At 48.8% G+C, this 13806-nt stretch overlaps 1 protein-coding gene across 12 annotated transcripts in view; it reads left to right on the top strand.

Annotated features, from left to right (window-relative positions):
• Positions 1-13806, top strand: part of PNPLA6 (patatin like phospholipase domain containing 6) — an 80485-nt gene that overhangs the window by 21143 nt on the left and 45536 nt on the right. For all 12 annotated transcript variants that reach the window (XM_035140609.2, XM_035140605.2, XM_060268966.1 and 9 more), the window contains 10 exons: positions 537-677; positions 2557-2716; positions 3650-3730; positions 4383-4511; positions 5712-5792; positions 6042-6192; positions 6282-6365; positions 6476-6582; positions 8727-8918; positions 11490-11567. In XM_035140609.2, the coding sequence (XP_034996500.2) occupies positions 537-677; positions 2557-2716; positions 3650-3730; positions 4383-4511; positions 5712-5792; positions 6042-6192; positions 6282-6365; positions 6476-6582; positions 8727-8918; positions 11490-11567 (1204 nt within the window). The remainder of the gene's footprint in view (positions 1-536; positions 678-2556; positions 2717-3649; positions 3731-4382; positions 4512-5711; positions 5793-6041; positions 6193-6281; positions 6366-6475; positions 6583-8726; positions 8919-11489; positions 11568-13806) is intronic.

Below are 13806 nucleotides of genomic sequence, written 5' to 3'. Positions count from 1 at the left end.
ACATTGCGGTAGTCCAAGCGGGAGATAACTAGAGCATGCTCCACACTGGCGAGGCAGCCTGCGGGGAGGTAGGTAACCTGCACAAACACACAAATTGGGTCTTTCGGACATGCCTCTGTATCCCTTCGAGTTCTGCATCTTTGCTCCCTTCAACTGTGAGGACTAGAAACTTGAAAACAGAGAGCGAGAGAGCATGCATCACGAGCCTTGAAACTTGCAATGTTGTTTATTCCCAACTGGGCACAGTGAGCTTGGGGCAGTCGGGGGAGGATAGTGATTTAGAAATGAAACAGAGGACCTGCTGTGAGGGAGGGAGTCAATCCAGCGCCACTTTCAGGCCTTTAAAACTGTCACATTCCCCCAAAAGCCAAAACGAGCATGGAAGGAAGAGGGCTGTATTGGTTGCTTATTCGCTTGGGGAATAGAGGGAGGGAGGGAGCCTCTCTCTTTATTTGCAAGAACAAGAAGCTGGCTGGTTGGCTTCCTTCCATCCCTCTTCTTCCCTCCGCTCCATGCCTTTTCCTCCCTCCGCTCAGGATCCTGCGTATCAAGAAGGAGCTGCCCACCCTTCAGCTGAAGGAGCCGCCCCCCTCCGTCTTGGAGGCCGATCTCACAGAGTTTGACGTGGCCAACTCTCACCTCCCCTCGGAAGTGCTCTACATGCTGAAGAATGTGCGGTATGTGCCGGGGTGTGTGTGTGTTTCCGGTTGTGACCGGGGGGGGGGGGGAGCCGCAGGAAGTACCTGGGCAGCTGGGACTGCCATTGAACAGAGCGTGCCTCTGCTTTGCCACAGTCAGGATCCTGTTGCCAGGCCCCAACCCTTCACCAGAATGTAGGAAGCCAGATGATGATACAATTAACAAAATTAATAAGAATATGATGCATGCTTTTGCATGCATGCTTCAAGCTCAAGAGAGGCTGTTTTTCAGCTTTTGCCAAAACACATCCCAATTTGAGGCTGCTGAACAGGCAACTTGGTGCCCTCCTCCAGCCAGCAAGGGATTATGGGAGTTGTAGTCCGAAACATCTGGAGGCCACCATCTCGGCTACCTCTGAAGTAACAGCTACATATCCAGCTTTCAAGTTTCCCTGCATTGTTTTCCTTGGCGTAGATTTGAGCAGTGTCCGTTCCACACAACATTTGGGGCGGCCGTTTACTAGCTTCTGCCGTTCTTCTTCCTGCTGCTTCTGCTACTCTCAAGAGAATCCAAGGACCTGGTTTTTAGAACAGTACACAGTAATGCCTATCGGGGAAGGGAGGGAATTCAAGCAAATTGGATTGCTGTGCGTGGGGAATAACAAGAATTAATGTTCATAACAACTGGCCTTTGTGCACATTCACGACACCTCATAGAGGATGTGCATATAGCCTCATTGTGAAGAGGAAATTGTGCCTGGGGCACATGTTGCTAAATCCTCTCCCCAGCTCCTTGGCTTTGCTCCTCCTCCTGCTGCTGCTGCTGCTGCTGCTATGCTTATGGGCTCTGCAGCCAGCCCAGAGCAAATAGCCAACATCATCATCATCATTAGTAGTAGTAGTATATTACCCTATACCTGCAGATCTCAAGGTGGTTCTTAATGCAGAATCACAGTATAAGGGTGTTGTTGCAGCTACTCCTGAGTAAAGACACCCAAGTCTGCTCTGTCTTTAAGAGTTTTATTGTGCATAGTATTTACAGTGCGGTGATAGCAGAAAGCATGACCTCTCAGTCACTTGCAGAATCCGGAAGTGGACGTTTCTGGCTACGGGACCAACATAAGAGTTTGGGCACTCCGAAACGCCTCCTCCCGACCTCACGTTTGGTGGTACGCCTTAATTCGGGCGCCGGAAGGGGCTGCCTGCTCCCCTCCACCTCTTGGTCCTGGCGGCGCAAGGGCTCTCCCACATCGCTGAGCCCTGACACCTCCGTCCCGCTCACTTCCTGATTCCCCTCACCTGACCCACTGCAGCTGCTCTCACTGGGCGAAATGCTGGTCAGCAAGAGGGGAGGAGGCTCCCTGTACGGAGGTCCCCTGACACACGGTATAAAGACACAAAATATGTAATAAAAACAAAAACAACCCAATAATTCCCCATGTCCGCAACAAATTTTAAAAGGGCATTGAATGTCAATCAGCCAGAGGCCTGGTTAAAGAAGAATGTTTTCGCCTGGTGTCTAAAGGCGCCAGGCGAACTTCCCTGGGGAGAGCATTCCACAGACGGGGAGCCACTGCAGAGAAGGCCCCGTTCTCGTGTTGCCACCCTCCGGACCTCTTGAGGAAGAAGGCACACGAAGGAGGGCCTCAGAAGGTTCATATGGAAAGAGGTGATCCTTGAGCTATTGTGACCCTGAGCCATTTAAGGCTTTATATGTCAAAACTGGCACTTTGAATTGGGCCCAGAAACTAATCGGTGGCCAGGGCAGTCAGAGCAGGATCAGTGTAATATGCTCAAACCGTCTTGCTCCGATGAGCAACTGAATTCTGCACTAGCTGATGTTTCTGAACCCTCTTCAGGGGCACGGCATGTTGGAGGGAGAGTGTTGTGCTGATGGTGTCCTCTTCCTTCCTCGCAGGGTGCTAGGCCACTTTGAGAAGCCTTTGTTCCTGGAGCTGTGCAAGCACATGACCTTTCAGCAGTGGCACCAAGGGGAGTACGTTTTCCGCCCAGGTCAGCCTGACACCAGCATCTACGTGGTCCAAGACGGAAAGTTGGAGCTCTTCCTGTCTGAGCAGGTGAGGGGGTGAGGAGCTCAGTCGGGCAACATCAGGAAACTCCACGGGGACGATTCCATAGCCATGCGGCTCAGAGGGCAAGAGTTGGGCATGGCCTGGTGTTCATTGCGGCCAGGAATGAACAGAGCTGCACAAGATCCATTGGCACAGTTGCGTGCAGCTCTCATTCGTTTAAGTGGGGCTTGTGCGGGAGACCTCAGTTGTGGTTTCCTGCAAAGGATGACGCGGGGAGGGGCCCCCTGGTTGGCTCTGACCGCAGTTAGCCCATTGTAAATCTCTTTGTTTTTGAAGAAGACCGACTCCTTACCAGAAAAGAATGGCAGATTAAGTTGATGGAAAATGTCAAATTGGCAAAAATGGCTGGAAGAATCACAAATCAAGAAGACCAACAGTTCAATAAGGAATGGGGAACATTTATAATTTATCTTAAAAACCATTATAAACAGTTAAAATTGTTAGCATGACTGGAATAACACTTGTACAGTCGTACCTCGGGAGTTCGAACAGAATCCGTTCGACTTCCGAAATGTTCGGAAAGCAAGGTGCGGCTTCCATTTGGATTCCAATTCACAGGGGCACCGGAAACAATAGCGGACGTTCGGCTTCCCAAAAAACATCCGAAAACCGGAACACTCACTTCTGGTTTTTGATCGTTAGGGAGCCAAGCACGTTCGACTCCCAAGGCGTTCGGGAGCTGAGGTACAACTGTAGTGTAATGGTGAATTTTGGACATAATGGAGATGTAAAAGATTTGGATTATTATAAGAGATGCAGGAGGAAATGATTAACAATAAGACCCACAAAGGGGAGGAAGTCCAGAAGATTCCTTGGAATGTTGTTATATATTGGATATGCGATTGTAAAACTTTGATTTGAAAACCAAATAAACAATTGTGTGTGGTTTTTTTAAATAAATCTCTTTGTTTGATTCAGGATGGGAAAGAGACCCTTGTGAAGGAGGTCTTTCCTGGCGACAGCGTGCACAGCCTCCTCAGCATCCTGGATGTTATTACGGTAGGATCCTTGTCCACCTCAGCTTGTTAGAATCCTAGATATGAAAGGGGCCTGTGAAGCCATCTAGTCTGGCCCCTTCTTCCACGCAAGGTCTGCAATGCAGGATGCAACCACAGCATCCCAAGCCTCCAGGGGAGGAGAGCCCACCCCTTCCTGTTCACCTCGTCAGCCTAAATCTGCTTCCTTGCCATTTCCACCCTGTGGCTCCAGGCTCCACATTCTTCTAGTTGTGGGCCCCAGCCTCATTGCTCCTTCTCCCACCTATGCTGTTCCCTCCCCTGGCTTGCCCCACGGGATGAACTACAGGTAGGGACTGATCCCCAGGCTAGCAACAGCCAAGGCACCATTATCGCTTCTGCTGTCCAGATCTGTTTAAGTCCAGGGTGCCGGACCCAGGGTGCCACAGCTGTTGCTAGGCTCCACCTCCCATCATCCCAGATCATTGGCCGTGCTGGCTGGGGTTGATGGGAGTCCAACAATCCCCGCTGCGGCCCCACAGGTTCCTCTCCCCCCACACACCCCTTCCCCGTTTTAAGCGGCTGCCTTCTGACAAAAACGGCATGGTTGTCTAGGAAGATGGGCCCTTTGGAGTGGCGGGTGTGGGTCAAATCAGGGGCAGTTCCCTGTTGTTCTGAGATTGGTTTCCCAACAGGGTCACCAACGCCCGTACCGGACAGTCTCTGCACGGGTAGCTGAGGACTCCACAGTCCTGCGTCTGCCAGTGGAGGCCTTCTCGGCTGTCTTTGAGAAGTACCCTGAGAGCCTGGTCCGGGTGGTGCAGGTGAGTGCCCTACCCATTGCTTCCGTGTTCTCTCCCTCTCTGCCCCCTATCCTTCCCCCCCTTTCTCTCTCTCTCTCTCCCCCTCTCACTTCTGCACCTCCACCATCTCTCTAGTCTCTGGCTGTCAGGGACTGGTCAGAGGAGGTATGGTGGAGACCACCTCCCCAGCTTGAGCAGGGAGGAGGAAAAGGAAGACTGTTTAGATTTACAACAGGGGTTTGCAGGAGGTCGCAGCTCAGAGGCAGATGAGGGGGAAAGCTGAGAAATAATGCTAGAGGGGGAGGAGGAAGCAGCAGAGGGGCGACAGCCGATTGACACAGTGTCTTTAGAAAGCATTCCAGACCCCCCATCTCCCAGAACCCGGCAAGCCTTGAAAGTAGGAGAGCAAAGAGCTCAAAGACAGAGGGCACTTGGCAGCACCCAGAGAGGAGACTATGAGAATGACGAATGAGGAAGTGGGAGAGGGTGGTGGTGGAGATTCACTCGGGACAACGCCATGATCCCAGAGGCTGGATTCTATGGCTCTCTCTGTAAATACTGAATAAAAAGCAGACGGTAAGAAACATTCCCTTGTCTTTGTACGTTCCTGGGCAACCAGCTGGGAGTCGCTGGCAACAGCCTGACAACGGTTCATGCATTTGGCCTGGCTTATATGCACAACAGTTGACCTCCAGGATCATGTTGTTGAGTATATTTCACATACTTGCCATTGGTGGGGGTTGAGCAGGGGTTTCCGGGATGTTTGTGTGTCTTTGTGTAAGTCATTGACTCTTCCAATGATTGGCAGAAGCAGACCACGAGAATGATGATGATAAAAATAGATGGAAAAAGAGCGCTCATCCCCCACTTGTCACAATCTTCAGAACACTGCATCTCTGAAAGTGTTCAGCCAAGCCATGCCCAGGAACTTAACAGCTACTGGAGGCTTTTTATCCTTTGGGGTTTTTTTGTCTTCTAGGCATGCAAATGCTATTTGGATTTAGCCAATCCAAGGCAGAATTGTGGGGCTCAGTCTTTTTGATAACCTGAACAGCTTCCAAGCCCTTGAAAGATGCGGTGGTGGAGAAGAGAGGTTTCTGAAACCTCCTCGCCAGTTCCTGCTATAGAGAACCCCACAAGCTGTGATTGGACTGAAGTGACCCTTGGACTGAGAGAATCGAAAAGGGAATTGAAAAGCTCTTCTGCCACTTTCCCTTTCAGATCATCATGGTGCGCCTTCAGAGAGTCACCTTCTTGGCTTTGCACAACTACCTTGGCCTGACCAATGAGCTTTTCAGCCACGTGAGTTCCTGTCCTACCCCATTCCACCTTCTCTCCCCCACCCTTGTCCGGCTGGAATCTGCTTTCAGAGAGGGAAGCAACCGTACCTGGTCCCTGAGCCTGTGCAGAACACATCTCAACTTCCCTCCGCTGTGTTAGGGGTTAGGGCTTCTAAGCTAAGCAAAAGGCTTTGGCAGGCAGCATCTCTCCTCCACTGTCACCCCCCCCCCCTGCTTGTGTGACGAACATGGCTGTGTTCTCCATCCCCAGGAGATGCAACCGCTGCGGCTATTCCCGCAGTCGAGCCACACCTCTCGTACCAGCCCCGTCCGACACAGCAAGCGTGTCATTAGCGCCTCCTCCATCGAGGATGCCAAGGATAGCTCTGGAAGGCAGGGGGAAGCTTCCTCCAGGGACCAAGGTAAGGGAACCTGACTTCTTATTACTGTAATATTATTATTATTAACATGTTTCCTGGGCCTGGTGAGTGACAGCCTTTTATACTGCCAGGTGACCCGTTGAAGGCAGGTCTGCTGGAACCTCCCGCTGCCCCGCTGCTGAGTCGCTGCATCTCCATGCCAGTCGATATCTCAGGTATGTGTGTCTCTCTGCCTTGACAACCTTCCGCCTTCCTGTGAAGATGCAGCATCCACGGGCCCTGGGCGCGGCCTGCTCCATTTCTCTGGCATTCTTTCCTCACCCAGGGATCCAGAGGGGGCCCCGCTCAGATTTTGACATGGCCTACGAACGAGGCCGCATCTCAGTGTCCCTTCAGGAAGACAGCTCCGTCTCACTGGCCGGCTTCGCCCGGGTGAGTCTCTGGCGATTGGGATGCTGCTGCTGCCCTAGATAGATACAGAGTGATAGAGGGAATAATAATAATAATAATAATAATTTATTTATACCCCACCCATCTGGCTGGGTTTCCCCAAGATGGAGCCTGTCAGGTGGTGATGTGTGGTTGTAGTCTCTCAGTCAGATGACTTCAGGTGAGAGAGAATTAGAGCTACCCTGCTTTTGTAGAAACTCTTGCATTGTTTTGTTTTTCTTATTAATTGAATAGCAAACAACAACCAAATAATAATAATAATAATAATAATAATAATAATAATAATAATATATTATTATTATAATATATTATTTATACCTCGCCCATCTGGCTGGGTTTCCCCAGCCACTCTGGGCGGCTTCCAACAGAAAAATAAAATACAGTAATCTATTAAACATTAAAAGCCTCCCTAAACAGGGCTGCCTTCAGATGTCTCCTAAAAGTCTGGTAGCTGTTTTTCTCTTTGACTTCTGATGGGAGGGCGTTCCACAGGGCGGGCGCCACTACCAAGAAGGCCCTCTGCCTGGTTCCCTGCAACTTGGCTTCTCGCAACGAGGGAACCGCCAGAAGGCCCTCGGTACTGGATCTCAGTGTCCAGGCAGAACGATGGGGGTGGAGACGCTCCTTCAGGTATACTGGACCGAGGCCATTTAGGGCTTTAAAGGTCAGCACCAACACTTTGAATTGGGAGCCAATGTAGATCTTTAAAGACCGGTGTTATGTGGTCTCGGCGGCTACTCGCAGTCACCAGTCTAGCTGCCGCATTCTGGATTAGTTGTAGTTTCCCGGTCACCTTCAAAGGTAGCCCCACGTAGAGCGCATTGCAGTAGTCCAAGCGAGAGATAACTAGAGCATGCACCACTCCGGGGAGACAGTCTGCAGGCAGGTAGAGTCTCAGCCTGCGTACCAGATGGAGCTGATAGACAGCTGCCCAAAGTGTAAGCATACAACAAAAAGAAGCAAAGAATCAGAAACTTAAACCAGAAAGCATCAGAGCCTAGAAGGGCAAACGTAGAAGACCAAAAATTTAACAAGGAATGGGATTGGAATAACACTTGTAGCTTATTTTTGGATATAATGGAGATGTAAAAGATTTGGATTATTTTAAAAGATGCAGGAGGAAATGGTTAATGAAAGGACCCACAGGGGAGGAGGAAAGTTCAGGAGATTCTTTGTAATCTTGTTTTTATATTGGTTGTTGAATAATTGATTGTAAAACTTTAAATTGACAAAGTATTTTTTTTAAATAAAATAAGAAGGGCAAAAGTAGAAAGATACGGTGTGACTCCAGTGGGATAATAAAAGTATTAACTCATGCAAAGTTTTGCTGTACAAATAATAAAGATTCAGAAAAATGAAAGTATTTTCCACCTGTGAGTTTCATTGTTATTGAGAATAAAGGTTCTGTAGCCGAGGCAAACATTCGCATATGTACTAACGACCATAAGAAATGGTTGTGCCTTCTTGTTCTTCTAAACAAGATGATTGGAAAACGTTTATTGAATACATGGGGGGAAATTGTGTGCTCTTGAAAACGTTGGCAGCATTAAGATACATTCAACAGTGTAAATAAGTTTTGATGGATGTAATAATGGAATACCGAATGGTTTAGTTTTTTAAAAATATGCAGGGGATTATGATATGCAAAATGAACCATGGAAAGAGAAGAAGGTAAGTCATTGACTTTTTAAGGATGTTTAAATGAGTATTTTAAATTGTAAAACAGAAAATTTAATAAAAATTATATAAAGTGGAACCTCGGTTTTTGAGCGTCTCGGAAGCCGAACGATTCGGAACCTGAGCACCAAAAACCCAGAAATAATTGCTTCTGTTTTCAAACGCACTTCGTTTTCAAACGCTGCTTGTTTTCCCATTTTTTCAATGGATTTTGCCGACCGCCCATTGATCCTCGGTTTTCGAACGTTTCGGCAGTCGAGCGGTCTTCCGGAACGGATTATGTTTGAAAACCGAGGTTCCACTGTGTATATAAAAAATGGAACGGGTTGTGCCTGGTGGAGATGGTGGGTTTCTTTCCTTTCCCTCTCCTGGGAGTCTTCCTCTCCTGTAGCCTCTTGCCCCCTCTTCCCCCCCCCCACCTGAGCTTATCTTGTCACCATCCTTGGCAGTCGACATCCCACGAGGCCCGGGAGCGGAAGTCTGTGACGGTGGAGGAGCAGCCGTCTGGGATCTACCACTACAACTACTGCGAGGACGACTCTGCAACGGGCGACTGCCCCTTCGGCCCCTACCAAGGATGCCAGACGAGCGCCATCTTTGAGGCTGCCAAGCGGGAGCTGGTCAACCTCATGAAGATTGAGGTAGATGCTGTCCGGGATCCTTTACCTTCTCATTCTGCGTGGGAATTGGTTGTTTTTCACGGCCACATAATTTTTTATTAGTTTTCAATTACAGTAATCCAATAACAGCCTCATTATAACAATGCCAAATTATAATACAATTCCTAATACCAATCATTCAGATGCCAAATTATATCATTTAGGTTGCCCCTGCCCCAACGTGCTAGAATTGATGGTTTGGTGGCTTACTTTATTTCTGCATTGCAAAATCTTATTAATTTCAATTACACTCCAATCAAAATGGCAATCACTTATATGACAGCTGCAATATTAATGACGTCCATTCATATTGACACATTAAATGATTCATAAAACTACAGCTGAGGCACTCAAACTGTATCCTTGTTCTTCCTGTGTGTGGCAATTATTTTGTCAGTGACGTTTCTTCCTGTCCTTGTAAAATATTATGTCTATCTTTTCCCAGTTGTTGCTGTTCTCCATCATGCTTTGGGCAGAGCTAATATCCCATTGTTGTTTCAGAAATTCTCCATTGCTCAGTTTTCGAAGCCACATATGAGGCTTCTGACCATCAGTGGCTAGTTTTGTCCTGTTACGCCCATGATTTCCAGTTGCTGGGTATCAAAAGTTTTGAGCTCTCTCTACTTGTTTGTGCAGAGGCTTTTTAATATACAGTGGCACCTCAACATACGAATGACTCGACATACAAATTTTTCGAGTTACGAAGGGAAAAAATGGGGGCGGGCTTATGAATTTATTCGACTTACGATCGAATGTGTGCCAGCCTCGCTTGGGATCGGGCCCGCTGGCTCCGCTGCCACAGCCGCTGCGAAGCCGGCCTCCTGCTACCGATCTTCGTGTGATAGGCGGGGGTGGGGGGAAAGCGGAGGAAGAAAGGATCCTACGCTTTTCCCCCCACCCCTGCCTGTCACACAGCACAGAGCCGAAGATCGGCGGGCGCTGCTTGCCGGGCTTGTCAAGCCCAGTAAGGAGCGCCCGCCGATCTTCGGCTCTGTCCCCCGATGCGCTACGGCTTGGGGAAGCAGGCAGGGAGACGGCAACAGCCCGCAGCTTCTCCGGCTTTTGCCGTCTCCCTGCCTGCTTGCCCAAGACGAAGCGCCTGGGGGACGGAGCCGAATGCGACGCGGTGGGGGTTTTTCGCCATTTGCCTTCCCCGAACCAAGGGGAAGGCAAATGGCGAAAAGCCCCCGCCGCGCCGTAATTCAGGGCTCGCAGCGGCGGTGGTAGCGGAGCCGGCGAGGGCCCGATCCTGCGCTACCTCGCCGGCCTCCCGCTGGCCTCCCGCCACTCACGCTACCTCCCGCAGCCCCTCCAGCTGCCAATCCGGCCATGGGGCCGGATCGGCCGTTGCAGCCGCCGCCACCGGCCTCCCACCGCCCCCCCCCCAGCTGCCATCACCGCCGCAACCACTGGCCTCCCGCCAGCCTCCCCACCTGCCAATCCGGCCATAAAGTGCCTTTTTTTTAAAGGCCCCGGAACGAATTAATCCATTCCCAATGCATTCCTATGGGAAACATCGTTTCGACTTACGAATGTTTCTCCTTACGAATGTGCATTCGGAACGGATTAAATTTGTAAGTAGAGGTTCCACTGTATACATTTCATATATATTTCAATGTTCATAGACCAAGCTTATTTGGGGGCCGGGGGGGGGGGATGCAGCAAGGCGTTTTACAACATACAAAATTACAGTAAAAATAGTTTTTTAAAAAAAAATCAATTTTAAAAACTGGTTAGGAAAAAGAACTTAAGGTTTCAAAGGCTATGCATCTTTCCATCAATCAGTTGTTAATCCCACACAGTCTTCTTCCTACCTGTAAGAAGTTGGTCGTGGATTTGTTGGCGGGAGGGCGCATTATTTAATCCTCCTTAATTGCGGAAACCTAAATTTCCGGCATGCGGTTGAATCACTCCCACAAAACCCTGACAGTCTGGAGTCACTCAAGCACCGCGATTGCAAAACTCGTAAAAGAATAATTACGTTCTGATCTACAAATTAGTGCCGATCAGGTCAATTTGCATTGAAATGAAATGCCCTGTAAATTACCTAAACAATTGGGGTCAGGGCTCACATCCAACTGCTTTAGGTTCAGAGCCTTTTGGGTCCTGGAAAGGAGGTGAGTCTCGGTGCCTTGAGACAACTACAGTTCGCAGGGTCTTTGAGGCAAGCCATGATAGCTAGACCAGTTCCGTATTAGTTTCATTCCTTGTGTTGATGTTTCTTTTACTATGCTTGGGGGAGAGCCAGTGCAATGTTCACCTGTCACGACCAGGCCAGGGATTTTCAAGAGTGCTGATTTCCTCACCTGGCCCAGCAAGTTGTTTCCCTTCTGGGCGCTCGGCTACCCCACATCTGCGACTGCAGGAGCTGGGCTCTACATGGGCCTTGACATACTGAGGACCTGGCTTCTTTGCCGCAGGACTGGTCGCTGGCCTGGCTCCTTTTGCTCCACTGGGTGCTGGAGACCCTGGCTCTTCCTGCAGGGCTTGGACTACAGCCCTGATAGCACACCCTTGTCCCAGATTGCCCTCACCCTTCTTCTCTTTCCACAGGATCCCTCCTTGCTCAATAACCGGGTGTTGCTGCACCATGCCAAGGCGGGGACAGTCATTGCCCGCCAAGGAGATCAAGTAAGTTTTATGGATGGCACCAGCAAAGTAGTCTGGCCCAGAGTGTAGTGAAGCACACGTAGGCAGGTGAGCTGGGCGAAAGCAAGCTGGTTGGCAAGCTCGGCAGAGGCTCCTTTTATTAGCACAATGTACTCATGTGTAGGAACAGTCCGACCTTTAGTGCTTTTACATCATGAGCTGACTAATAATAATAATTTATTATTTATACCCCGCCCATCTGGCTGGGCCTCCCCAGCCACTCTGGGCAGCCTCCAACAGACATTAAAATACAATACTCTATTAAACATTAAAAACTTCCCTAAACAGGGCTACCTTCAGATGTCTTCTGAAAGTCAGGTAGTTGTTTATCTCTTTGACATCTGGTGGGAGGGCGTTCCACAGGGCGGGTGCCACTACTGAGAAGGCCCTCTGCCTGGTTCCCTGTAGCTTGGCTTCTCGCGACGAGGGAACCACCAGAAGGCCCTCGCCGCTGGACCTCAGTGTCCAGGCAGAACGATGGGGGTGGAGACGCTCCCTCAGGTATGCTGGACTGAGGCCATTTAGGGCTTTAAAGGTCAGCACCAACACTTTGAATTGTGCTCGGAAACGTACTGGGAGCGTACATATGTTTCCTCTTATATTTGTGAGACTTGCTCCACCACGTCATGTTCCTACCAAGTGGGAAGTGAGCCATGCCTTTCCAGAGGGAGACAAAGGTCACAGACAGGACATGGCAGGCTACTGAGAAAGCCAAAGGTGAGACTGAGGGCATAAGGTGCAGACAGTCGCGGCTTGCCTAGGGGGGAAGTGTGCCTCACCCCTGAAGGTCAGGCTGTGGCCTGCCAGGCGGAAGTGTGCCTCACACCCGGTGGTCAAACCTATCTGCAGACGGAGATGTGCATCATACCCAGTGGTCATTGCTTCACCAGAGGAGGGAGGATGGGGTGCAACGCCACCCCGATACGGTGGTACCTCGGGTTACAGACGCTTCAGGTTACAGACTCCACTAACCCAGAAATAGTACCTTGGGTTAAGAACTTTGCTTCAGGATGAAAACCGAAATCGCGCAGCGGCGGCACAGCAGCAGGAGGAGGCCCCATTAGCTAAAGTGGTACCTCAGGTTAAGAACAGTTTCAGGTTAAGAACGGACCTCCAGAACGAATTAAGTTCTTAACCTGAGGTATCACTGTATTAGGCCAGTATTAAATACAAACACACACACACACACACCATAGTGAGAGGACTCAACGATGCAGCACAGGAAAGGATTGGAAAGTATACATTCCCCTCTCTTCGTCATCCTCTCTCTCATAAAATAGTTGCCTTTACCAGTAGACTGCATCTAGTGCTGCCCTCCTGTGTTTGATGAGCATGTTTCTTAGCAAATCCTGCCTTCCCCAAGCCGTTCTCCACACCCACTGGTTCCTTTTATTATTATTATTTAATTTTTTATTTATACTTTTCAAGTTTATACATTTCACTTCATTTAGAATCATTTTGACATTTCAAAACTTGACTTCCTCCCCCCTCTTTCTGGGGTTCCTTAAATTTATTTTTTAATATCCTCTGCATATCCAAATGAACTTAATTTGCTCATTTATTCACCTTATTTAAATATATACTCTTATAAAACTGCAGGTTATTACAGTAATCCTGCCAATGTTCTTATCTGTTGACAAATTTATCTGTAAATATTCAATAATCCATTTCCATTCTTTTATTTTTTTAAAAAAATGTTATCTTGATTTCTTATTTTTCTGGTAAGTTTCGCCATTTAGGCATATTCCATAAGGTGTATTCCAACGTGATTTCGGATTGTAAGGGGCTGGATCCGACGTGTTTGTTTTTTTTTCTAAATGTATAAAATATGGTGCTTTTTGGTACCTAACTCCAAGAAAACTAGCACTAATACGCCCAGGAACCTCATCAAAATGCTGGAGAGGGTGTACCTCCACAGGCACATACCTCCACATGTGGTGGGAGTGCCCCAAAATCCAATCATTCTGGACAACAACCATACGAGAAATTTGTAAGATAACTAAGCAAGTGCTAGAACCCACCCCAGAACTGGTCTTATTAAACATCTTCCAAGACAACAACGCCCACTCAGAATACAAAGAACTCATAACCCACTTACTGTCAGCAACCAGAAACATCATAACCAGACATTGGAAAGACCTGTCAGGAGTAAACATGGACCAATGGTATCAAGCAGTATGGGAAACAGCCCTGTGGCAAAACCACATTGAAATAAAGACAA

Source organism: Zootoca vivipara, chromosome 16, assembly GCF_963506605.1.
Source record: "Zootoca vivipara chromosome 16, rZooViv1.1, whole genome shotgun sequence".
NCBI lineage: Eukaryota > Metazoa > Chordata > Lepidosauria > Squamata > Lacertidae > Zootoca > Zootoca vivipara.
This window is presented reverse-complemented; position numbering and strand designations above follow the sequence as displayed.